Source organism: Drechmeria coniospora, chromosome 03 (assembly GCF_001625195.1).
Source record: "Drechmeria coniospora strain ARSEF 6962 chromosome 03, whole genome shotgun sequence".
In the NCBI taxonomy this organism is placed as follows: domain Eukaryota; kingdom Fungi; phylum Ascomycota; class Sordariomycetes; order Hypocreales; family Ophiocordycipitaceae; genus Drechmeria; species Drechmeria coniospora.
This window is the reverse complement of record NC_054391.1, coordinates 5,486,975-5,510,203: the sequence shown is the minus strand read 5'-3', so window position 1 is coordinate 5,510,203 and position 23,229 is coordinate 5,486,975. Positions and strand designations below refer to the sequence as shown.

The following is a 23,229-nucleotide window of genomic DNA, read 5'->3' as shown; positions in this document are numbered from 1 at the left end:
CCCATCTGGGCATGGCTGGGAGGGTGAATGAATGTGCGAATCAAAGTCGTGCCGTCATGTTGCCAGCCACGAGGTGTTTTCCTCGTTGGGTTCCTCGTTGTTGCGGGGGGAGCGTCGTCGCGTGCTCGAGTCGTCGGAGGAGGGGTGCAGGACCGTCAGAGAACCAGGCACCGGCTGCCCTGAAGGAGCGGGTTCCTCTGCCCACGACGAGAACGCACATCGCAGGACACGCATCGCAGAGCGGCCCGGAGGGCGGAAGCCGTGGCAGGCAGGCGCGCAAGCTTGTCATGGCGCGCCGACGGCCCTCGGTCCTTTGTCTTCGGCGCCTCAGCCTGGTGCCTTTGAGAACAAAAATAAAGAGACGAGGAGGCAGGGGCCAGGACGAGGACGGGGTTGCGCCAAGGCGTCGGACGGCAAACAATGGCAAGGCGCGGAAGAAACAACAAATAATGGCAGGTTCCAAAACAAAAAAAAAAGTGGCCGTGGTCGACAACGAGGGCATCATGGCGACTGGGAGGCTTTTTGGTGGCTTCGCCGCCGAGCTCACCGCCGCACCACTGCGTTCCTCCGTGGCCGCATGCACGCAACCTCGCCCCCAGGGAAATTGCGCATGGGCGCCCTGATGCCGATCAATCGAGCTGTTTTCGGTCGACGTCGTCCCGAGACCCTCGAAGCACTCGCAACCAGCGACGGAGACGAGCAGACTGTGCGTGTAAGAGGCTGGACACCGATGGCCACGACGGTCCGACAAAGGACGGGACGACGTAATAATACCCACTGTCGCCGTAAGGAACATGCAAGTACTGTACAGGTACGGAGAACTTGCAGTACACCTACGCCTGCAGTACGGCGTACTTGCAGCACACCTACACCAGCAGTACGGAGTAATATCTGTACATGGTTGTACATGCACAATACCTGGCTGCTGCGTGCACCCAAAATCCTTCCCGCACCAGCCGCCTCGGTACGGATACAGCGTCCATGTTTGAACTCGGTACTTGCGCTGGCAAGGCAAAACGGCATCCGTCATCCGTGTCTCACTCCAATGTCCTTGGCCAATATCATGAGGTGGCGCGCGTGGATTGCCGCTACCTAGGTAGCACGTTGTCACCCCGAGCCCAGCAAGGACTGGACAACTACTCCGTAGATGCAAGCACGCATGCGCCCGCGGCATGCTTGTCGACGAGCACTCCCCAGGTACGTGTGCGTAGTGAACGGTGCACTTGTACTTGTAATTGCAGGCGTTTGGTAGGCGTGCGCATGGAGTCGAATGGCGTAATTTCTTGCACCCCATCCAGTAATACTCCGTACTTGCATGTACATGTACAGTATGTACGTGCACAAGTAATGGTACATTTGCGTCGTATCCCCGAGTGCCTACTGCAAGCAAGTACACGTACAGTACGGAGCATAAGTACTCAGGTAGGTGTACTTGCTCCTTACTTGCTTACTTGTACTGTACTGTACTTCTGTACTGTACTGCTGTACTGTACGTACGTGCCTACCTACTTATGCAACCACTTACAAATACTTGCACATTGCACTCCGTGCGTCTCGTTCTGCTAGCCCGTCGAAATCCAAAGTGGAGCGCCCGAGGCCCATCTTTAGCACTAGCATCGTCCCTGCCAAGCTAGGCACTAGCCGCCCAAGGCGGGACCGCATGGGTCGTGTGGGGGGACCCAAGTCGCCAGCATGGCAGCTAACCATCATCATCGACAACAAAATGCTGGGAACCTGGGGTAGCGGAGCCCTGGCCTCGACGCCGCACGACGGGGGGCCTCTTGCTCGAGCTAGAGCACGCATTCGTTGACGCACTCGATCCGAGCGACGACCGAGACGACGAATCCTCACGGCCCAAGACAATTGCCTCGCCAGGGGGCATGACATCTGCCACGGGAGCCTGCTGGTTTGGATTCCAGACGGAGCCGCTGGGTTTCATTTCCGCCGCCTCTGTCCGCCGGACCGTGTCCCAATCTGTCTTTGAAGAGTCCTTCTCAGCTCCCGGCATGCCGAAAATAGACGTTGCGGCCGTGGCTCCGGCTCGAGAGTTGCTGCTCACCCGTCGTCGGCGTGCTGGCGTCGACGAGGAGCTGCTTGGCCGTCGAGGGGCGACAAATTTCCCTCGGCCAGCATCCCTAATCGACCATGACGGTGCGAGGACGAGGACAGCGTACAGGTGCATGCCATGTGCAGGTGTGCCGTCGTGTACGACTGGTGCTGTCCAGCGCCTTGTCCTTGGGCGCCGCACTCTGCTCACGATAGGTACCGGCCCGTACGGAGTACGCGTACCGTAATTACTTGCATCTGCACGAACAGGCTTCCCCCGCCACCAGAGGCCTGACGGTACGGAAGTATTTCTGGTGCGGGGAAGCGCCGAGGGTATTCATCGTCGCCCTCATTGGATAGATGCCTGGGCGAGGGCCGGGGGGGAGACCGATTCCGAGTCTGCGCCCAATGACGGCTTGGGAGCCATCATGGCACGACGGCTGCAGGCCGATGGAAAGAGGCAGAGCGTTGCACCGAATGAAAAAAAAAACGAGGAGGGGTGGGGAGGAGTCGTTTGGGGAAGGGGGGGGGGGTGGGGGGTGGGGATGACGAACCTGTCTCCTCTGGAAAAGCCACGACGCTTCCAACGGTTCGGACGGCCACCAACTGCTCCAGGACGGGAACCAACGACGATCAGGCCAACGGATACGAGCCTACGGCCACGGTGCAGGACTGCACTGCACGAGCAGCCTTTCGTCGAACAAGTCTCCCTCGCCGGCCGAGCAGAGAGCGAGCGAGCAAAAGCAATTACGCGCACCTCCGCACTCCCGAATGCCGTCGACGATATGCCACGCACGACGGGCCCACCACGCACGCGGCGTCGACGGCGTGCGAATGCAGCGTCGCAGCGACGCGAGAGGTCGTCCACGTCGGCCGGCCGACGTGGCATGCTCGATCGACTCTCGCCTGCGAATGGACGTCTTGCGTCGCACGACGGGCCGGCCACTCTCCCCCCACGCATGCTTGCGTCGTCGGCTCCCGCGTGCTTGGGTCGACGGCTCGAGCGACGAGGCCGGATGTCGCCCGTCGTCGTCCTGCCGTGGCGTGTCGCCGGCCGCTGCTTGTCTCTGCCACTCCGCCGTCGTGCACGCCTGGGGGCCGCCGCCCAACCAGCGGCGAGCTCGTACGACCGACCAGCTGGACGGTGCGGCGGCACACGTACGAGCGAGCATGCACGCGCATGCATGCACCGTGACGGCGGGGGAGGGAGCATGCATGCGGCACCTGGCAAGGACGCAGCCAGCCGGCAACGACGTTTGGGTACGGCGTCAAAGGCCGGCGTGGTGCGATGGCTGGCTCGTTGCGCCGCGGAATGAAGTTGTCGCCGTGCAGGAATCCTGCGGTGGTGCGGCGCGGCAGGCCGTCTCGCACCCGCTCGAGCAGCAGGCGTACCGTTGCGCTGCATTATTACGTGCTGGCTCGCCTCTGCGGCGACACGTACCGCTCGCCGACTGCCGCCAGCAGCACTCGACTCGGTACGGAGGACTCGCAAGTCCCATCAGGCCATGGCACGTAAGTGCTTCGCCGGGCGCATGCTCAGGTGCAGACCGTAGCACGTTGGTGCCCCTAGTATTGTTTAGCCGGTGCTGGTTCGAAACACCATGGGCACTAGTGCGCACACGTGCTCTGCTCTGCTCGTGGTGCAATTTCTCACCCACCTTTACCTTTTCCCGGCACGTACGTACTTGGACATGCACGGTCACGTCCTCGTCGCATCCCACGACGCCCACGGAGGTGAAACGTGGTTTGCCAGGGAAGCTGGCCAAGGGCGGCGTCTGCTCTGGCGCTCACCTCCCCACGCCCTAGCGGCATCCCGAGACCACGAGACCACGAGACCGAGGGTACGAGGTGGTGGTGGTGGTGGTGCCTGCGAGCCAAGGGTTGTCATGCGTGCGACGACGGAGATGCGTGCGTGCATGCACGGGGGAAAAAGGTGCTTGCTGACGGACCGGCATCGTCTCGACTCGACGTGGCCCTTGCAGGTACGAATCGGTCGGCACAGGCACCCACCACGCCCAGGCACACGAGCCGCCGGCCAGGCGCACGAACCGAGCAGCGACGGGAGAGGCGACTTTTTTTTCTCGTCGTGAGCGCAGCGGGGCATGCGCACGATTCGCTCGCACGGCGCACGCTGATGATGCTGACGGCTCGTTGGTGCCACGGAGCGACGATGCACCGACGAGGCGAGTCGCGGCCGACGTGCTCCCGACACATGCGGCGGTTCGACGTGCGGCACGGCCAGTCCTGCGGCGCCGAGTACGTGGCGATCCTTGACGTTGGCTCCTCGAAGCGTCGTCGTACGCCGATACGCAATTGATTAGTGCGTGCTCCCCTCCCGACACTCGTTGGCGATGGCACGACTCGCGGGTACATCATTGCATCGTACAGAGTGCAGGTAATAGTTGCTGACTCTACGTGTACATGCACGCCGTACAGCGTCGATGAGTGCTGCGGCCGTTTGTTCTCTTACCTTTGCGCCGTCGGCGTAGCCGCATTGGGATTCGTCGAGCCAGCTTCTGCAGCGGCCTGCACGCCAAGGCAGCTCCCCCACAACAGGTTGCCGTACAAGGACCACGTCTCCGTCCCCCCCCCCCCCCCAAGCACGAGAGCACGCTAGTTGCGCTGCACCAATGCCAGGCGCTTCACCAATGCCAGGCGCTGCACCCATGCCAGGTGCTGCACCCATGCCAAGTGCTGCACCCATGCCATGTAAGTAGGTGCTGCACAAATGCTTGGCGCCGTGCCCATGCTAGGTGCCGCACCCATGCCAGGTGCTTGCTGCACCCATGCCAGATGCTGTACCAGTGCTAGGAGCTGTACTTACGGAGGGCCCTCGCTGCAGGTGAACGTGCCTGCACCGCAGTCTACGGCGCCGCGAGCGTGCCATGGTTCGATTCGCCATGCGGGAAGCGGTTGGCACTCGTGGTCCCTGCAGGCTACGGCCTACGCTCACGCCCGCGACGCTGGCGGCATCGTCGTTTCTCCTCCGTCGCCGTTTCGAACCCACGCCGGCGGCTTGGACGCCTTTTCATCGAAACGCATTCCTGCGGCTCACCCGGCCGTCTCAGGTTCAGAGGCCCATGGCCTGTTTTGCCCCCGACAAACGACGGCCCGCTACGTGCTGCGCACCGGAGACGACCAACGCCACGGCCGGCGAGCGAGTGCAGGCGCAGGCATCCACCGGCGTGCTTGAAGGTGCGTGGTGCCGCAACACGACGTGGTGCCGACGGCGGTGCTTGGAAGTGGACGGGCGATGACGAAGAGATTCCCTATCGATCGCGCCGGCCAGCCTTCTGCGTCCGTGGCGGCTTCTGGTAGGTGGGTGATGACCGCCGGCCAGCCCCCGCCCACGGCTGCCCAATGGCTGCCTGCCGTGGGAGGCAAGGCGCCGTAGCCGTGAGCGGGTTAGCTCGCGGCGACTTTCTGCGCTACGAGGCACCTGGCGCTGCGAGGTATCCAGCGCTATGAGGGAGGTTCCCAGCGCTATGAGGTACCCAGCGCTACGACCTACCCAGCGCTACGAGGTACCCAGGTACCGACGGCTGTGCGCGTGCGCTCCGTACGAATGCCTGCACGAGGTGCTAAAACATGCAAGGTGTTGCGTGACCTGGGCCATTTTCCTAACTGCACATTGCGTCGTTCCCCTCGTCGCCCGCCCGTCACGCCGTGCCCGTCGAGAGGCATTTCCCTCGGTCTCGGCCACGGGCGCTGCGTTGGCTCATGAGGGCTCGCCCCTCCGACCGACCTCTCGAGGGGCGAAATGAGGGAGAATAGCCGGCCGTTGCATCGAGATTCCGAGGAAATCGACACGCCTCGGTGCCGCCGTGGGTCGTCCCCGCCGCGAACCCACCCGATGCCTCTCCTGTTTCGTCCGGGGGGGGGGCGGGGGTAAGCGGGGGCAGACGATGGGAGAGGGCCACGACGGAGAGAAAAGGAGGGTCGATGCTATGCGGCAGTTGCGGCCTCTTGTTTTCGTCGCCCATGCATGCCGTCGGTCGTGGTGCCGTCTCGAAAGTCGTCGGCATCCTGGCGTGCTCGTGGGCCCGCCGCTGCGCTGGCCGTTGCCCGCCACCAGGGGGCACCTACTTACTTACAGCACGAATTGCCCGCGGTGGGCGGCAAGCACCACAGCAGGTCGGCGCCAACAAACGGCGCGGCCGGAGGAGTACGGCCATGATCGAGGACGGACGTGCTCGGTACTTGTCCTCGTCCCCGTGGTTGGCAGTCCGAGATGGGTGACGGGACCCGTGAACCATCGTCGCACAGCCCGCCGCCGCCGGTGCCCACCACCTCGTGGTGCCTCGTGTGCATCCGTCCGCAGGGGCGGGCAGGCGGGCGTTGCGTGGGCGAGAGCCAGCATGCCGTGCCTACGCTGCCGTGGTGGTGAGCAGGTTTGCGGCACGGCACCACCAGGGCACCGCAGGTACGCAGGCCCAGGTACCGTCGTCGTCGTCTTCCCGCAACGGCCAGGCCCGCCAAGACGACGACGACCAAGAGGCCCTGCCGTCCGACTTGTTCGTGCGAGCACGACCTGCGAGTGCGGATGCCGTGCTCGTACGGCTTCTCGTTCTCGTCCATCGGGACCGACCACGTCGCCGTGGCTCACGACGGCCAAGGGCGACGACGGCTGCCGGGGCTCCGTTCCCACCGTGTGCATCGCCGAGCGACGGCACACCCTCTCGTGCGCTGCCACCACCCCCTGCGATGCGAGCCAGGCCAGACCCACGGGACCCCTCCAGCCGCTAGCGCCGAGCCCAGGGGGTGTGGGCGGGAGGGCAAAAACAACCAAGAGCCGGGCTGGTGCCTCGCACGGCGAGCCGAGGGCGACGGCGAGCGAGCGGCGAGCAGAGAGCAGCGACGGGGTCCGCTGCAGGGCATGCGGGGCATGCGGCCGTGTGGGCCAGGTCCCTCCATGCCGCCTTTCGCACCACGACCCCCCCCCCCCGGGGGCCAGCCATCGTTCCATGTTGAGTGCGACGCCATGCGGCCAGGTGCTGCCAGCGGCGGCGTCGGCGGCGGCGGCGGCAGCAGCAGCAGTGGCAGTGGCAGCAGCAGAAGCAGCAGCACCAGCAGCAGTAGCAGCACCAGCAGCAGTAGCAGCACCAGCACCAGCAGAAGCAGCACCAGCAGAAGCAGCACCAGCACCAGCACCAGCACCAGCACCAGCAGTAGCAGCACCAGCAGTAGCAGCACTAGCAGTAGCAGCACCAGCAGCACCGGCAGCACCGGCAGCACCAGCAGCACCAGCGGTAGCAGCAGCGAGCGGCGGGCGGTGCCTGCTAGCACCTCTCCTCGGCAAGACGCCATCACGACATGGACAGGTAGGCGAGACTTCCTTGTGGGGAGTACATGTAGGAGTACTTACTCCGTGCTTGCGCCGTACGGGAGGTGCGACTGCTCGTCCTTGTGCGTGCTAGTCCATGCCTGGCCTGGCCTGGCCCGATGTGGTTGGCGGCTTCGCCTCGCGCTGCTCGCCAGCTATTACCCCTAGCACCCAGAAGGTTCCCCCGAGGCAGGTACGCAGCGGCCGTCCGGCGGCGCTAAAACCTGTCTCGCAAAGGTGGTCATTCACCACGCTCGCCGTGCTTGTACAAGTACGTGCGCACCAGTCGGCGAGTACATGCGGCACGCGCGGCGCCGTGCTGAGGCGCATGTACACGAGGTGCCTGGCGCGTGTACAGCTACTCCGTACTCGTGCGCCAGCACCACCACTCTTGGTGCTAGTGCTCGCACCAAGAACTCCGCGCACCTACCGAGTGCCTAGCGTCCAGTCCGGAGTGCTCGTATCGTATCGTCTCGTTAGGGGCACCCAAGTACCGGTACGCGGCCGCCCCAGCAGGCGTCGGTACCTGCCACGCGCCGCCTGCGGGTGGTCCGTAGGTCGCTGGGCGCGCGCTGCGGACCGGTCTACTTGCAGGCGTGCTCCGAGCAGGTACCCCGTACATGCTGGCCGGGCCCCGCGAGTGCTCGCCGCCAACCGGTGGGCGTGCGGTGCTTGCCATGGTGTGGCGCCAGCGAGTGCCTAGCACGCAGGTACGGCCGGCCGTTGAAGGAGTGCGGGCAAGGTGCAGGCACTCGCTCCCCAGCACGGCTCCGACTACATATATGCATCGTCTTGCCCTCTCCCATCGTCCGACTCCTCCTCGACGCCTCGCACCTCGACCTTTTTCCTCGCTCCCGCCCGCCGGCCCTCTGTCCCTTTTCCTTCTGCCACGGTGATAGAGGCATCGAGGACCCACGGAGGCCGATGCTCGTAATCCCCTTGTTGTACTCCACCCTTCCCGCTCCTCCTGTACGCCGTACCCATATTGCTCGCACGCTCGAGAGCCCCGACGTCCCGCTTTGGCTCGCCTTGACTCATCGGCTCATCATCGACACCCCCACCCCCCGGCCGGTTGCCTTTCGTCGCCTTGCGCCATCGTCACGACGTGGTGTGTCATAGTCGTCCACGCTCGCCGCCCGCACCTTTGCATCCGCACTCTTGCTCCTCGGATAAACTCTTGCTCCTCGGATACAAAACGGACGCCTCGCCCGGCCACCCGAATCCGACGACCGTCTTGGATCCATCCACATCACCTGCCATCGACGAGCCCTCGCACGACGCTTGACGACGACGACGACGACGCACGCTTGCCCCTGCCAACGTACTTGGCTTGGCAGAGTCGCCGCACCCGTCACCGCTCGCCACCATGGCTCTCGATCTCTGGTCGCATCAGTTCTGCCTCGCCTGCGACAAGCAGGTGCAGAGCGACGGCGCCGCCTACTGCTCCGAAGCCTGCCGGCTGGCCGACCACGAGACGACGTCGACGCCGAGCTCCCGTGCCGGCTCGCCCTCCTTTGCCCCCTCGGGCTACGGCTATCCGTGGACGACGTGCCCGAGGCCGTCGAGCCCGAGCACGAGGGGCCTCTGCCTGTCGCCGTCGTGGGACTTGAGCATGCCCGCGCGGAGCTTCCTCGCCCCGTCGTCCCCCTCGGCCCCGCCGTCGAACCTCACGCCGTCGAGCTCCCACAGCAGTCTCTGCTCGATGCGGAGCGCCGCCTCGTCGACGGACTCGACGTCGCTGTCACGCAAGTCGATGCAGGAGCTCAAGGCCTACGCCGTCTCCTTCGAGCAAGGGCGCGTCCGACGACGGTAGGCTCGACCCCTTGCCGCGATGGGCTCGACGCACGATGCGGGCACCACCATCATCACCCACGGCCTCGGAAGCAAACGGGCACCGAAGCCGTCGACGTCCCGTCACACTCGACGCGAATTATTTTTCCTTCCTCTCTCTGTTGTATCAATCAAAGACTGGCATGACGCGGAGCGTTGCATCGAACTCGACAAGAAACAACCAAACATTTCCTTGCGTATCCCCTTTGTTGCTCTTCTCATTCCCCCTTTGTCGACGGCGCGGGACATGCAGGCCCGCGCCGGCAGGAGTTTACACGGTATAATTGGGCGTCGGAAAGGCTCGCACCGGAACGGGCGAATCTTGTTTTATCGGCATGGCATGGCATGGGAGCGCGGGATGCGATGCTGCAAAAAAAAAAAAGGCTAGAACAGTCGGAGCATGACCCTCAGCGGGCGGGCCCAAGGTGGCGGTCGCTGGTAGGATGACGAGAATGAATAGAACAAATTCCCCCACGATTTCCTCGACGGCGTGTGTGCCTTGTCCCCCGTGCCTTGTTCCAGGTGCCTCGCTGGACGCCTGCGTTGGAGGGACGGAGTCTCGGCCCCCAGGCAGCGAGATTCCTGCAGGCACGGAAAAGCTCGTCGTACGGCGGGCCTGGCAGTAATTACGTGCCATGTCGTAGCGGCGAGGCTTGGAGGAGGGGTCGTGAGAGGGCGAGTACAGTACATACTTGCACTTGCAGCACCAGTACGAGGTACCTCTGCACTGTTACTACCCACCAAGGTACCTACCTCGTTCCTAGGCACTCCGTAGTAATTACTTGTACAAGTTCGCAGTATTACATGGCGGTGCATATGAATCACAATGCCTACCTAGTACCTACTTATTACCTTAGTAGTATTCTTACTATTACTAAGTACCTAGTGCAGTAATATTACTTGCACTACTCTGTACTCCGTACGGTACAAGCAAGTATTTGCGCACCATCGTTGCCGCGTCGTACTCCCTGCCGACATTTTGCATCCCCAATTTCCCATGACAAGGAACAATAACAACTGATGTCCATTCTTGCCCGTGCAAGTGTCCATGCGACGAGGCGAGTCCATGCATGTGCGAAAGCACCTGTTCGTGCACTCCGTCACTCTGTCGCTGTCTCGGAAGACGTTGGGCCATGTCCATTCCTTGGCCGGCCATTCTTTTGACCCGTCCGTCCCTGGTCCGATGCCGCGCCAGATGTGCCCCACGGTCCCCGGTCAGACCCCCACCCTTGGACATGGTTCCCGGGTATAATCAATGGCAAGAAATGATGACAAAGGCCATGATCAATCGTCGGCGGTCGTGCTTCCTCCCGGGCCGTGCTGCGCAACGGGGGCGCGAGGGCAGAGATTTCACCTCGCTCCGCCGGCCCCGTCCCTTGCCTGACGGCGACGGAGAGGCTCCCAGGCGGAATGCTGGTGGTTTGGCTCGCAAGCCACGGGTGGCTCCGTCGATGCATCACTCGCACGCTCACGGTAGGCAGCACATGTACACGGTACCCGCGGCAGGCTCCCACGTCCGTACGAGCCGCACGCACCTGTACTTTGCTCGAGGGGCACCGGCATGGCATGGCCTGATGCGGCGTGGGAGGCAGTGTTTCCGCCCGTCGTCGTCGACCATGACGGATGTCACCGTTACGGCAGCACGCCTACGGCGAGCGGCAGGGTGTACGGGTAGCCCATGTGCCCTGCAACCCTAGCCCATGTGCCCTGCAACCTCCTTGGCCACGACACCTGCAGAGGCCCGACCTGCGAGGGGAGAGGGAGGCCCTGGGCGGCTGTCGCCTCGAGGAGGGCCGAAAAAGCCAAGCGCCACGACGGTTTCCGGACTCGACCACCTCATACTCTCCCCATACGTGCGAGCACTTGCGTGCCGTAGGTGTGCAAGCCTGTGTCTGCACGCCGTGCGAAGCGTGCGTGGCCGTCGCATTGGCGAGCAGCGTCGAGATGGCCGGACGGGGGCGGCTGAGTTGGCCCATGCCGCTGCCTTTGGTCGTCGCCTTGGCTCGGCCACGCCTCGACCACGACGGCGAGCATTACTGCGTGCTGCACGGAGTGCTGCAGGTGCAGGTACTTGGGTGCAGAGTACGGAGTGCTGTAGGTGCAGTTACTTGGGTGCAGAGTAGGTGCGCAGTGCTAGTGGTATAGGTGTCACTCACTGCCTGTGCCTACCGCCGTGCTGCCATGCGGTGCAAGCACAACCAACGTGCAGGGACAGGTGCTCCGTACGGTGTTACCTACAGTACGACGCCTCCCAAGTACGGAGTACGTGGCGGTGCCTGCGCCTGCGACCACGCCCGCGCCCACGCCCGTCCCGGGCGATGCTCTGCCTCCTCTCTGCCCATGGCCCATGCCGTCCTCGTCATTTCCCTTCATGCTTCCTTCGTCATCCCACACCGACGGCGCGAGGCGGAGAAAATTTTCGTCGACATTTCTGCCACGGCGCCGGCCCTGCGTTCGATGGATCCAGCCCAGGCCGTGGCGCCGACTCCATCGATTGTCTCGTCCTGCCGACAAACGGGCGGGTGGTGACAAAAAAGGGGGCGCCGCCCAGCCGAGCCCTAGCGGAGGAAAATTTTCTCGCGTCGAAACCCTTTTCGCCTCCTCTCTGCCGCGCCCGCCATTCTCCTCCGTTGTCCGTGGCTCCATCGCCGTGCCTCCTCAGGCGTCACCCTCAAAGGACAAGGCCGCCTCGGGTCCGGCCCTGCACCGCGCTTGCAAGGCACAGCACGGTGGGCTGGCGGCCGCATCGGTCTGTGCCAGCCTTGCGACGAGGGCAGCAAGTGGTTTGTCGCCGGCATTGGACCGAGTACTTGTGCTTGCACAGGTGCTGGCAGCAGTCATCATGACCAAGCCCAACCGTCGCCGATGGCCGAGGGAGACGGAATGGCTGCGGCTTTGTTTTTGTCTACAGGACGCCCTGGCTCGTCCGAGACCAAGGCGGAAGCGATGGACTGGACCCACAAGCGGCAGCGATGGGAACTAAAATAGCGTCCATACCTCGAAGTGAGGTGGGCATTTAATACTGCACTTGCATGTACGGTAGGTGTGCATGTACATGTGCTTGCAAGAACAGTACGGAGTACGTGTACGTCGTATTCATCAGTTGTACTTGCACCTGCTTACTCCCTTAGTACTTGTAATGCACCTACTTGTACGAAGTGCACCTAATACACCTACTTGTAAGAACACCTACTTGTACACCTACTTGTACACCTACTTGTACACCTACTTGTACACCTACTTGTACACCTACTTGTACACCTACTTGTACACCTACTTGTACACCTACTTGTACACCTACTTGTACACCTACTTGTACACCTACTTGTACTTACACCTACTTGTACTTACACCTACTTGTACACCTGCTGCTTTTTGCACACCGTACTCTACCTGTAATTAATTACAGTACATGTGTACTCCGTACCGAGTACATACACTCATGGTCATGCTTGCACTTGGCCGTCCTCACATGACGGGAACCAGACTCCGTACTGTAGCAGTCAAGCAAGTAATACGGAGTGGTGTGGCACGCATACGCACACCTACCTGTACAATGTGTACTGTGGTAGTTTTATTCACTGTACCTGGTGCCTACACCTAGAGTTGGCATGTGCGAAGCGGCGACGAGCAGGACTCGTATGCCCACCACGTACAACCGAGCACACCCAGTACTGACTGTACCGTACCTGGTCGCTGAGCGGCCGTCGCAAGTCGGTGAAGAAGGCGTTCTCGGCAGGGCCGCTGCGAGACGAGTTCTCACACGCCCCCCAGGCGAATTCCGGCCGTTTGGGAGCGAAAATTTTTCACACCGCACGCAACGAACAAAGGGATGCCGTGTACTCCGTACGTCGCAGGTAAGTAATTACTGAGTAAAAGTACCATGCGGCACGAGACGCAACCTCTCGGGTTGCTTCGGCACTGGCGATGGCCCTTTTTCTTCCCTTGCCCCCTGCGTACTCTGTACATGCATCTCTGCCATGTCCCGGCCGGGCTCGCATGCGACCGGTATGACGGTGTACGTAGGGGGCTGTCCGAGAGCATGCTCGCCAACTCTTTACAGCACACGCACTCCGTACGGCCACCTAATTCGCCTGCAAGTACGGAGCAAGTACAGTGGTGGCTACTATGAACACTACTACCGTAGGTACCTAGTAGATACCTGCCTGTACCTAGGCAGTACGCTGGAACACGTGCAGAGTCCAATTCATGTGCGCCTGTCTACCACTCTGAACTTTGTACCGCTCCGTAGGTGCTTGCGTACTAGGTACTAGAGTACTCATACCTCGAGTGATTACAGCGTACATGTACTGTACGGAGTACAAGTGCATGCATTGCATTCGCACCAACAACAGGTATTATTGCTCCACCTACTAGTACTTACGGGGCACACCTACAGTGGGCACCATTCATCTACTAGGTGAGTACAAGCTCGTACGGAGCACTGCACCTGTTGTGCCCGTCTGCTGGTGTCCTCGGCGCAACAAAGGGAGTGCATGGGCAAGGACAGCTTGCGTCATCGATCCCATCGCCCACCTCTTGCCTGTGTTCGTCCCTCGGCCTCTGGTGCAATTGGCCGCGTCGACGAGGAGGACGGGAATGACGACTCCAAGGTCGCAGCCATACTTGCGTAACGAGTTACCCTACCTGGTACATCGTCGTGGCTCAAGTGCGCGCCGACATCCGCTGCACTAGTGCCTGTGGCCTGTGAAATGGACAGGCGTACAGTACTAGCCACTTTTAAGCTTCGCGTGCCTCGCTACCACAAGTCACCTATCCCAAATGCAATCGTCGGGAGCTCCCGCGCAGGCAGCGGAAGCATGACTCATCCAAACTTCACTCTGATGCGCCTGATGCCAGTGCCTAGTACCATACAAGTGTAAACTACATCTGCAAGTTCTGTGCATGCTGTACAGTAATACTAGTACTCCGCACGTATAATATTGTACGGTGTACGGAGTACCGCACCGGCACACCTACTCGGTTAGTAAGTACATGCCGTGTGGTATCACATCACTGTATTGCTGTGCTTACTACTGCACTGCACTGTACCTAAGTACACCTACGAGTATTGTACAACTTAGTACTTAGGCACCTACCTAGTAGTAATACCAACGTGGTGCTCGCAGACACTCGCAATACTTGCACCTACAGTAGTTGTACATGTACTCCTCCGTAGTACTTGTACCGGCCTCCATCCGACCAGTTGGCTGGGCATGGCACTGTACTGCAAGTAAGTAGGCGCAAGTACAAGTACACGTACTGTACGGCCGAGCATGTCCGACGCGAGGAAGCCGTCTCCTTTTCCTTTCAATCCATGGCGACTGTCCGTCGGGAGGTCGAAAACAGGGGGCGTGAATGGGGGCGTGAATTGATTCTTGACCGCTCGTCGCCTTGTCCGCCCTGCCTGCGTGCCTGCCAGCAGAGACAGTCGACTCGGATCAGCCCTTGCTGACAGGGTGCAGGATTCCCTCGCTTTCACTCTCTCACACACCATACCCGTACACCCAAGTAAGTACTCTTTTTTTTTTTTTTTTTTTATCACTTCCCCCGCCAAATCCTTCCATGACATTCTTTCCGCATCCAACGACTGTCCACCCTCACTTTGCCGTCGTCGCCTTCGCCGACTCCATCTCCAGTCGCCTCTCCACCCTACGCACAGTGCGCTCGTCGCAGGTTCCTAACCCCGGCTTTGGAGCATGTCGCTGCCCATCGTCGCCGTCGCACGCTTCGTGAAGCGCCCGCCTGCCGTACCCCCCCCCAGGCCTGGCCTCGGCTCGGGGTCTCACGCAAACGCGAGCGACGGACGGCCCGCGCCCATACCTGCAACTGCTGGACGTGTGCTCCGTACCCGCACCTACGTGTACGCCTACGCGCCGTGCGCGCACTCGTGCCGACGAAAAAGCACCCGCCCCTGTCGGCAACGAGCTGGAACGACGTCGACAAATCATTCGTGCCAGGCAGGCCAGCTCCTCCGCGGTGGACGATCCGTGGCCACTCCACCTGGGTCGACGCCTACTCGAACGCCTCGGAAACGACGGCGAGCATTCCATGTACTGTGCTGCATGTGCATGCTCGCATGGCGAAGCGGTCCTTCCGCGAGCATGCATCAATGCTGTACGTGCATGCGAGCATGGCCAAGCGGTCCGTTGGCGAGCATGCGTTGGTGCCGTACGTGCGTGCTCGCATGGCCAAGCGGTCCGCACGCGAGCATGCGTCATTCGATTGGGCTCGATGGGCTCGCCTCGTGCTCGGATGCACATATCCACGTACTCTGTACGTCGCTTTGCTCGCATCACATCGTACGTGCAGGTCTACAACTCTGCACGAGAGGTCGTGCAACATGTGCCCTACGGTCGGCTTGTGCATGTTCCTCTCGACGCGTTGCACTCTTTCAGGGACATCTCCGTCGTGCTTCCGTGTCCCACCCTTGCCAGCCGCCGTGAAGATACTTGTACTTGCCTGCGTGTTGGCCTTGTGGAGTTGCTGATGTCGTGAGCTCGTCTTTCCCTCCCCTTCGATTCCTTTCGTCAGGCTGCATCCCCGGGGCCCAACCGTCCAGCAGGCAAAGAGCTGGAGGGAGCGTGTGGCGAGCGAGACGCCGGCGCAGGCGACCAAGACGAGCTGCTGGCTGGCTGGCTCGATAGATGACATCGTCTGCCGTTGCGGCTGGCCACTGGGGTCAAGAAACTTGCTCCTGCGCTGAGAGCACGAAGAATGGTGGTCAGACAGTCATACGGATGACAAATGCACCTAACTCCGTACATATACTTGTGGTTGTAGATGCACCTAGCTACGAGGTACCTATAGGCTACCAGTAAGTACATGTATAGTACGGAGTATACTCCGTACGCATCTGGATAATACGACTACAAATAGGCACTGTACTTACTACCCCGACATGTACTTGCAGTACTGTAGGTTTCGCCCAGGTACACCTGCTTTGTTCATGGTATTACTTGTGTATGCACACTGCAGCACATTCGAGCACGGCAATTCCATGTTGTGATACTTGCAATTGTACGAGTACTCCGTACATGGACAAGTAATGTATTACGGAGTACTTACTCGCACATTTACTCCGTACCCACCGCGTACTTCCATGTACCGTCGTACGCCTGCAAATCGTTTCCTGCTGGCGGCCGTCTCGTCACGAATCGCTGTTGTAGTCCTCCGACGAATCACGTGAGCCCTCCATCGATCCCCCACCAGCGCCTCGACCGCAACATGCTTGTATGAGGTGGTGGCGAGGGAATGGTTGGGATGCTCCCTCATCGCATCTGCACCTTTACCAACATTCACTTGTCCATCCACGGGGAAAGGAGCCCCTCAACGACGACTCCGTTCGCAGTCCAATTCCAAGTGGCCTAAAAAGGTCCGTCCCTACATCGGGACGGGCGCAACATGCTCACCAGGACCCGACCGTCTGATTGGCTCCGCCCGACGCCGACCCCGTGGGCCGTCGCCGCGGCGGGACCGGGTTAACTTGCTCCCTGCGGAAGCCTGTTCGCCTGCCCGTTGCTCTCCCCGCCAAAAAATCCCGACGCACATCGTTGGGATCTTTTCGTCAGCGCCCCTCCACCACCACCAGCCGGCCTCTTGCTGACCGTCGTTCCCCTTCAACGTCGTTTCTGCTCTCGCCGACGCGTCGCCCGACCCGTTTCCTCGAACCCTTCGCCTCCGTCCGCGCTGCCCCGCGGCGCCACCCCCCCTTTCCTCTCCCTCCGCCTCGAAGGCACACATCATACTACTCCTTCCTTCGCCCTCGGCGTTTCCTTGGCCGAGGCCAAACGTTGCCCATCATGCAAGCTCCGGTGCTGGTTATGAGTACGTGCCCCGACACCGGTTGTCCGGCGGCACCTTGGCCGCCGCCGTCCTGATCGCCCGACGAGCTCCCGTGCTGACCCGGACGTCAACCTAGACACGCAGAACGGGGAGAGACAGACGGGAAGGAAAGCGCAGCTGTCAAACATTGCCGCGGCCAAGACGTACGCCCATCTCGCGCGCCGCACCGTCGTCGGTCCTCTGCTAACCGCACCGCCGCTCCGTCGCCAGCGTCGCCGACATCATCCGGTCGTGTCTCGGTCCCAAGGCCATGCTCAAGATGCTGCTCGATCCCATGGGCGGCATCGTCCTCACCAACGACGGACACGCAATCCTGCGAGAGATTGAGGTCTCGCACCCCGCCGCGAAGAGCATGATCGAGCTCAGTCGCACCCAGGACGAGGAGGTCGGCGATGGCACTACGACAGTCATCATCTTGGGTACGATGCTCCCCCGCCGCCGCCGCCCTTCCCGATGCTAATGCGCAGCACGACGCAGCCGGTGAAATCCTCGCCCAGGCCCTCCCGCAGCTCGAGCGCAACATCCACCCCGTCGTCATCATCTCCGCCTTCAAGCGCGCCCTCCAGGACGCTCTCGACATCATCGACGACGTCTCGCTCCCCATCGACGTCGACGACGACAAGGCCATGAGCCAGCTCATCTCCTCCTCCATCGGCACCAAGTTCGTCTCCCGCTGGATGGACCAGATGTGCAGCCTCGCCCTCAAGGCCGTGCGCACCGTCACCTGGGACTCGGGCAGCGGCAAGACCGAGGTCGACATCAAGCGCTACGCCCGCATCGAAAAGGTGCCCGGCGGCGAGATCGAGGACAGCCAGGTGCTGGACGGCCTCATGCTGAACAAGGACATCACCCACCCCAAGATGCGGCGGCGTATCGAGAACCCGCGCATCGTCCTCCTCGACTGCCCCCTCGAGTATAAAAAGGGCGAGTCCCAGACCAACATCGAAATCACCAAGGAGGAGGACTGGAATCGAATCCTGCAGATCGAGGAGGAGCAGATCAAGATGATGTGTGACGCCATCGCCGCCGTCAAGCCCGACCTCGTCATCACGGAAAAGGGCGTCTCCGGTAGGTTCCACGCTCGTCGCCGCACCACCCCCCACCCCGCACCGGGAGCCTCCTTGGCGTCGCGCCGACTGACGGCCCGACGACAGACCTGGCCCAGCACTTCTTCGTCAAGGCCAACATCACAGCCCTGCGCCGCGTTCGCAAGACGGACAACAACAGGATAGCGCGGGCGACGGGGGCGACCATCGTCAACCGGGTCGAGGACCTCCAGCAGTCCGACGTCGGCACCCGGTGCGGCCTGTTCGAGATCGAGAAGATCGGCGACGAGTACTTCACCTTCCTCACCCGCTGCAAGGACCCCAAGGCCTGCACCGTGCTCCTCCGCGGGCCCTCCAAGGACGTGCTCAACGAGGTGGAGCGGAACCTGCAGGACGCCATGGGCGTGGCCCGGAACGTCATGTTCCACCCGCGCCTGTCGCCCGGCGGCGGCGCCACCGAGATGGCCGTGTCCGTCAGGCTCGCGCAAAAGGCCAAGAGCATCGAGGGCGTCCAGCAGTGGCCCTACAAGGCCGTCGCCGACGCCATGGAGGTGATCCCGCGCACGCTCGTCCAGAACGCCGGCAAGAGCCCGGTGCGGGTGCTGACGGACCTGCGAGCCAAGCAGGCCGACGGCAAGAGCACCTGGGGCGTCAACGGCGACGCCGGCACCATCGTCGACATGAAGGAGTACGGCGTGTGGGAGCCCGAGGCCATCAAGCTCCAGAGCATCAAGACGGCCATCGAGGTACGCTTCGGCCCCATGCCTTTCCCCGAGCCGAGCCGTGCTTGCTGACCCTGACCCTTCCGCTAGGCTGCCTGCTTGCTGCTAAGAGTGGACGACATCTGCAGTGCCAAGAAGGCGCAGCAGATCGGAGGAGGCGCCGGGGGAGGCGATGATTAGAGGCAACACGGGACGGGCGCTTCGGAAACGGATGAATGACGGCGGAGGGGTGGCCCGCATTGCTACGGCCATTACCCCCCCTCCCCCCCTGTACACAACTTGCAGTCGGAGGCGGTGGAGGCGACGAGGCTGGCGATGCCGGACGCCGAAGGATGCATTTCTTGCCTTTGCCTCTCGTGCCGTGGCTTGCCGTGCCGTGGCTTGCCTTGCCGTGGCTCGTAGTCTGCAGCGGCGCTCCGTCCGCCTCGGGCCGACGCCTGCCTGCCTGCCTGCCTGACCTGACCGTCTCGGCCAAGGTCAGTCGTCGTCGTCGTGGATGACGAGGCCGGTGGGTTGCGCGGCATTCGGTCGAGCTTCGCAGGCGTCGGCCTCGGCGACCGGGTCGTCGCCGCCCTCGGCACTGCCATGCTCGCTCGGCCTCGGCGTTCCGTTCCGTTCCACGCCCGCCGCCAGGGTGGCCGCCGTGAGCGGGCTGTTCCCCACCCCCTTGCCCCGGTTGGCCTTCCTCGCCTTCATCTTTTCCCGTCTCTCCCTGTTCTTCCTCGTCTTGGCGTCGTCCTTGCGGGCCTTTTCGTCCCGGTCCTTTTCAAAATCGGCCTGATGTCGCTCTTGACGGAGCTCCTGGTCCATGACGCGGAGACGCTCATACTCGCGCCTGCGCGAGGCCTTGTACACGTGGAACTCGCCGGAGCCGGCGCCGGCGCTGGAGCCCTGGACATGGGCCACCGTCTCGGGGATGGCGGCGCGGGCGCGGCCGAGCTTGTTGTCGCCGACGCCGGCGGGCATGCGTACGGGGCGGTCGGGGTTCGCGAAGAGGGCGGCGACGGTGGCGGCTTGTGCCGAGACCGGCGTGAGCGCCCGTTTCTTGGTCGCACGACGAGAGCGAGGGTCGGCCGAGGTCGGGATGGATTCGGGACCTTCGCCTGACATGGCCGCGGGATGGGTGATGCTACGGCTTGCGTGTGGGCGGGACAGGAGACGGGACAGCACAGGACGGCCTGTGTGCGGGGCTGATGAGAATTCCCGACGGTACTCCTCTGGCGGTAGGGTGTTGTGGTGTAGGTAGCCGGTCGAGGTGGAAATGGAAATCGACACGTTCTTGGTGTTGAGGCTGAAAAGTTGGCTCGTGGTGAAAGGAAGCGGTCGGCGTGACAATGGCCCCCACCACACCACTTCATGACGGCATTACTTAATGCAAGTACTCCGTACTCCGTGCCTACTGTAAGTACTTGCCTGTACTGGCTACATGTACGGAGGAGAACTGTACTTGGTCGTTAGCAGCTCGAGTACTTGAATGCACTGCAAGTATACATGTACTCCGCACTTCGCACTGCTATAACACTGCGCACCTAGAGTTCTCCGTAGCGTACGCCGTACTACTCTGCAGGTACTGATATCAATCCACGCAGTACAGTGCTCCGTACTTACAGTGCACATCTAAGGCCCGCAAGTGTATCTACAAGTACTTACATGTACTTGATGTAAGTAAGTGTACCCCGTAAGCACAGTGCAGCATACTGTAAGTACACCTACCTACTACTTAAGTACAAAGCATGTACTGTACTGTACTGTAAGTACGTACATGGACATGTACCTGCTAGGTAGTCAACAGTAGTATTGTACTTACAACTACGTGCACCGCTGAAAGGTACATACTTAGGCAGTGCTGCCGGTACGTACTGCCAACGCTACAGGGCCTCCGCACCGCCAACCAACGGAACGGCTTTGAAACCGCTGCAACCCCGCTGGCGGTGCTGTACTGACCCAGCCGTGCCTCCTAATAACGTACTGTATTTATTTATACAGTATTATGCCATCGTACTCTCGTACGCAACCTTGAGAGACTCGTTTGCAGCCTCTCCAACATGGCCTATTCTTCGCCCTCTTCGCCCCTCGATACCCTCAAGTGCCATCGTCGTCGACCCTCTCCACCAGCCACGGCCGTCCCTCTGTTGCCTGCGCACCTCGTCCTTGTCGCTGATAATCACCACCCCAAAGCGCGCCCACGTCTCCTTCAGCCTTCCTGTCGCCTTCGCCCTCATCCGTCGCCCGTGCCCACCGGGGAGTCGCAGCCATGGCCAAGCCGCGGCTGATCATCCTCATCCGACATGCCCAGTCCGAGGGCAACAGTACGCTGCCCCCGCCCCCTGCTGCCTGTTCGCCCGTCTCCCCCCCCCCCTCGATGGGCAACCGACGACTGACTCACCCTTCCCTCCTCCGAGCAGAGCAGCGCGAGATCCATCAGAGCATCCCCGACCACAGAGTGAAGCTCACGCAGGACGGCTGGGGCCAGGCCCGCGAGGCCGGTCGCCGGCTCCGCAAACTCCTCCGACCCGACGACACCCTCCACTTCTTCACCTCCCCCTACCGTCGCACGCGCGAGACGACCGAAGGCATCCTCGCGACCCTCACCTCGGACGAGCCGAAACCGTCGCCCTTTCGTCGGTCCAACATCAAGGTCTACGAGGAGCCGCGCCTCCGCGAGCAGGACTTTGGCAACTTCCAGCCCTGCAGCGCCGAGATGGAGCGCATGTGGCAAGAGCGGGCCGACTACGGTCACTTCTTCTACCGCATCCCCAACGGCGAGAGCGCCGCCGATGCCTACGACCGCGTGAGCGGCTTCAACGAGAGCCTCTGGCGGCAGTTTGGCGAGGACGACTTCGCCAGCGTCTGCGTGCTCGGTACGTATGCGTCATGCCGAGCCTCCGTCGAGCGGTTGTGTCTGATGCGCGCAGTAACACACGGTCTCATGTCCCGCGTCTTCCTCATGAAGTGGTACCACTTTACCGTCGAGTACTTTGAGGATCTCCGCAACGTCGACCACTGCGAGTTCCTCATCATGCGAAAGCAGGAGAACGGCAAGTATTTGCTCGAGAACAACCTGCGCACCTGGTCCGAGCTGCATCACGATCGCGCCGCCGTCAAGGACGGCAAAGAGGAGGCCAAGCTGGATCGTGCCAGAACGACGACTGCCATGCCTGCCCGTCGCTGGGGCGGCTGCCCCAACGGCTGCAACCACACGAGCCACTACAACAAGCGGCCTGACCTAGAGCCCCTGCGGGAACAAGACACGGAGCGCAGTGACGAACCGACCGTCGCGACCAGCGGCTCGATTTCGGTCGCCGCCGGCGGGCAGCCACAATCACGGTCGCAATCGCAGACGCAGAACCAGCAATGGCATCCTGGTATGAGTGCAGAGGACCGTGACGGTGACGGACCCCCCGTCCTCGCCGATGCAATGGACGTCGCTGTTCCGCACTCCCACAAAGTGTTGCCCTCCTCACCCGACGGCACGCCAGCCTTCAACACCGCCGCTGCAGAAAAGCGCATCGGCACCCTCCAGTCACAACACCTGCACGTCGGCCGCGACTTTGGGGGGACCTACTCGGGCCACACCTCCCTTGCCGGCAGCGACACAGACATGTCCGAAGATGGCAATCGCCGGCATCCGCCGTCCCACTACGTCGACAAGCACACCGATGACGTTGTCGCCAACCGCTTCGCCAACCGTCTCGGAGACGCGCCGCCGCCGGCCGCAGCTGAGCACACCGAGATGGACGACTTGAACGAGGCCGAGCGCCAAGATCGAAGTATCCGAGGGAGCGTATATTGAGTCGCTAGCTCTGGAAGATATATATTACAACTACCCGGCGTCTCATCATCTGCCTCATCCCAATACCCGACAATCGCCTGCTGCTTCCTGTGGAATTGCATCAGGCTCTCAGGGGCGACCTTGCAAAGGAAGGATACTGCGCCGAAATAACACAACGTCTTCATCAACTGGCAGTCTCCTTTCAGGGCGCCAGGGTCGGCAGATTAAGCAGCCGAGACCTTCCACCCGCTCTGAACGGACCTGTCACCAAGGCACGTCACAGTGACGATGCCTGACACTGCCCTCGTTGGCCGGGCTCTTGTCAAACAAGATAGGCAGCATGTGCTTGTGGCGAGATCGACGGTGCAAACAGCGCGCCGCAAAATACCCATACACTCACAGGCAGAGGGACCGCCTGCCATACAACGGCAGAGAAGAACAATTCGTTTTTTGGTCGCAAAATATTAGGGGGCAAAGCCCTCCGCGTCGCAATGCAAATGAAATACACGTCCGTCTTGCTCACCTCCCGTCTCTCGACAAACCCCAACCGTTCATGCAACCTCAGGCATATGACCTTTCTTGCGGGGTATCTCCTTTTTAGAACATCGTTTGATTTCCCTCCAATGGTGGGTATCGCGCAAAGAG

General features: G+C 61.7%; 6 protein-coding genes and 1 pseudogene across 6 annotated transcripts; 4 read left to right on the top strand and 3 right to left on the bottom strand.

Moving 5' to 3' along the window:
* Nucleotides 1-1,699: 1,699 nt before the first annotated feature.
* Nucleotides 1,700-2,182, bottom strand: DCS_07210 (uncharacterized protein; the record flags this gene model as incomplete). Its single annotated transcript, XM_040804495.1, has 1 exon — nucleotides 1,700-2,182. The coding sequence occupies one exon, from the start codon at nucleotides 2,180-2,182 to the stop codon at nucleotides 1,700-1,702; it is 483 nt and encodes a 160-aa protein (XP_040654599.1).
* Nucleotides 2,183-2,831: 649 nt separating this feature from the next.
* Nucleotides 2,832-5,239, top strand: DCS_07209 (uncharacterized protein; the record flags this gene model as incomplete). Its single annotated transcript, XM_040804494.1, has 5 exons — nucleotides 2,832-3,329; nucleotides 3,379-3,558; nucleotides 3,627-3,954; nucleotides 4,684-4,755; nucleotides 4,800-5,239. 5 exons carry the CDS (start codon nucleotides 2,832-2,834, stop codon nucleotides 5,237-5,239), a joined length of 1,518 nt encoding a protein of 505 aa, XP_040654598.1.
* A 1,174-nt stretch (nucleotides 5,240-6,413) lies between these two features.
* Nucleotides 6,414-7,991, bottom strand: DCS_07208 (uncharacterized protein; the record flags this gene model as incomplete). Its single annotated transcript, XM_040804493.1, has 3 exons — nucleotides 6,414-6,788; nucleotides 7,025-7,459; nucleotides 7,800-7,991. 3 exons carry the CDS (start codon nucleotides 7,989-7,991, stop codon nucleotides 6,414-6,416), a joined length of 1,002 nt encoding a protein of 333 aa, XP_040654597.1.
* A 744-nt stretch (nucleotides 7,992-8,735) lies between these two features.
* Nucleotides 8,736-9,182, top strand: DCS_07207 (uncharacterized protein; the record flags this gene model as incomplete). The annotated part of the gene is made up of 1 exon (XM_040804492.1): nucleotides 8,736-9,182. One exon carries the CDS (start codon nucleotides 8,736-8,738, stop codon nucleotides 9,180-9,182), a length of 447 nt encoding a protein of 148 aa, XP_040654596.1.
* Nucleotides 9,183-17,001: 7,819 nt separating this feature from the next.
* DCS_07206 (T-complex protein 1 subunit gamma) lies at nucleotides 17,002-18,992 on the top strand (the record flags this gene model as incomplete). The annotated part of the gene is made up of 6 exons (XM_040804491.1): nucleotides 17,002-17,026; nucleotides 17,121-17,187; nucleotides 17,255-17,463; nucleotides 17,522-18,112; nucleotides 18,199-18,836; nucleotides 18,903-18,992. 6 exons carry the CDS (start codon nucleotides 17,002-17,004, stop codon nucleotides 18,990-18,992), a joined length of 1,620 nt encoding a protein of 539 aa, XP_040654595.1.
* A 297-nt stretch (nucleotides 18,993-19,289) lies between these two features.
* Nucleotides 19,290-20,102, bottom strand: DCS_07205 (annotated as a pseudogene).
* Nucleotides 20,103-21,066: 964 nt separating this feature from the next.
* On the top strand, nucleotides 21,067-22,605 carry DCS_07204 (phosphoglycerate mutase; the record flags this gene model as incomplete). Its single annotated transcript, XM_040804490.1, has 1 exon — nucleotides 21,067-22,605. One exon carries the CDS (start codon nucleotides 21,067-21,069, stop codon nucleotides 22,603-22,605), a length of 1,539 nt encoding a protein of 512 aa, XP_040654594.1.
* Between the last annotated feature and the right edge of the window lie 624 nt (nucleotides 22,606-23,229).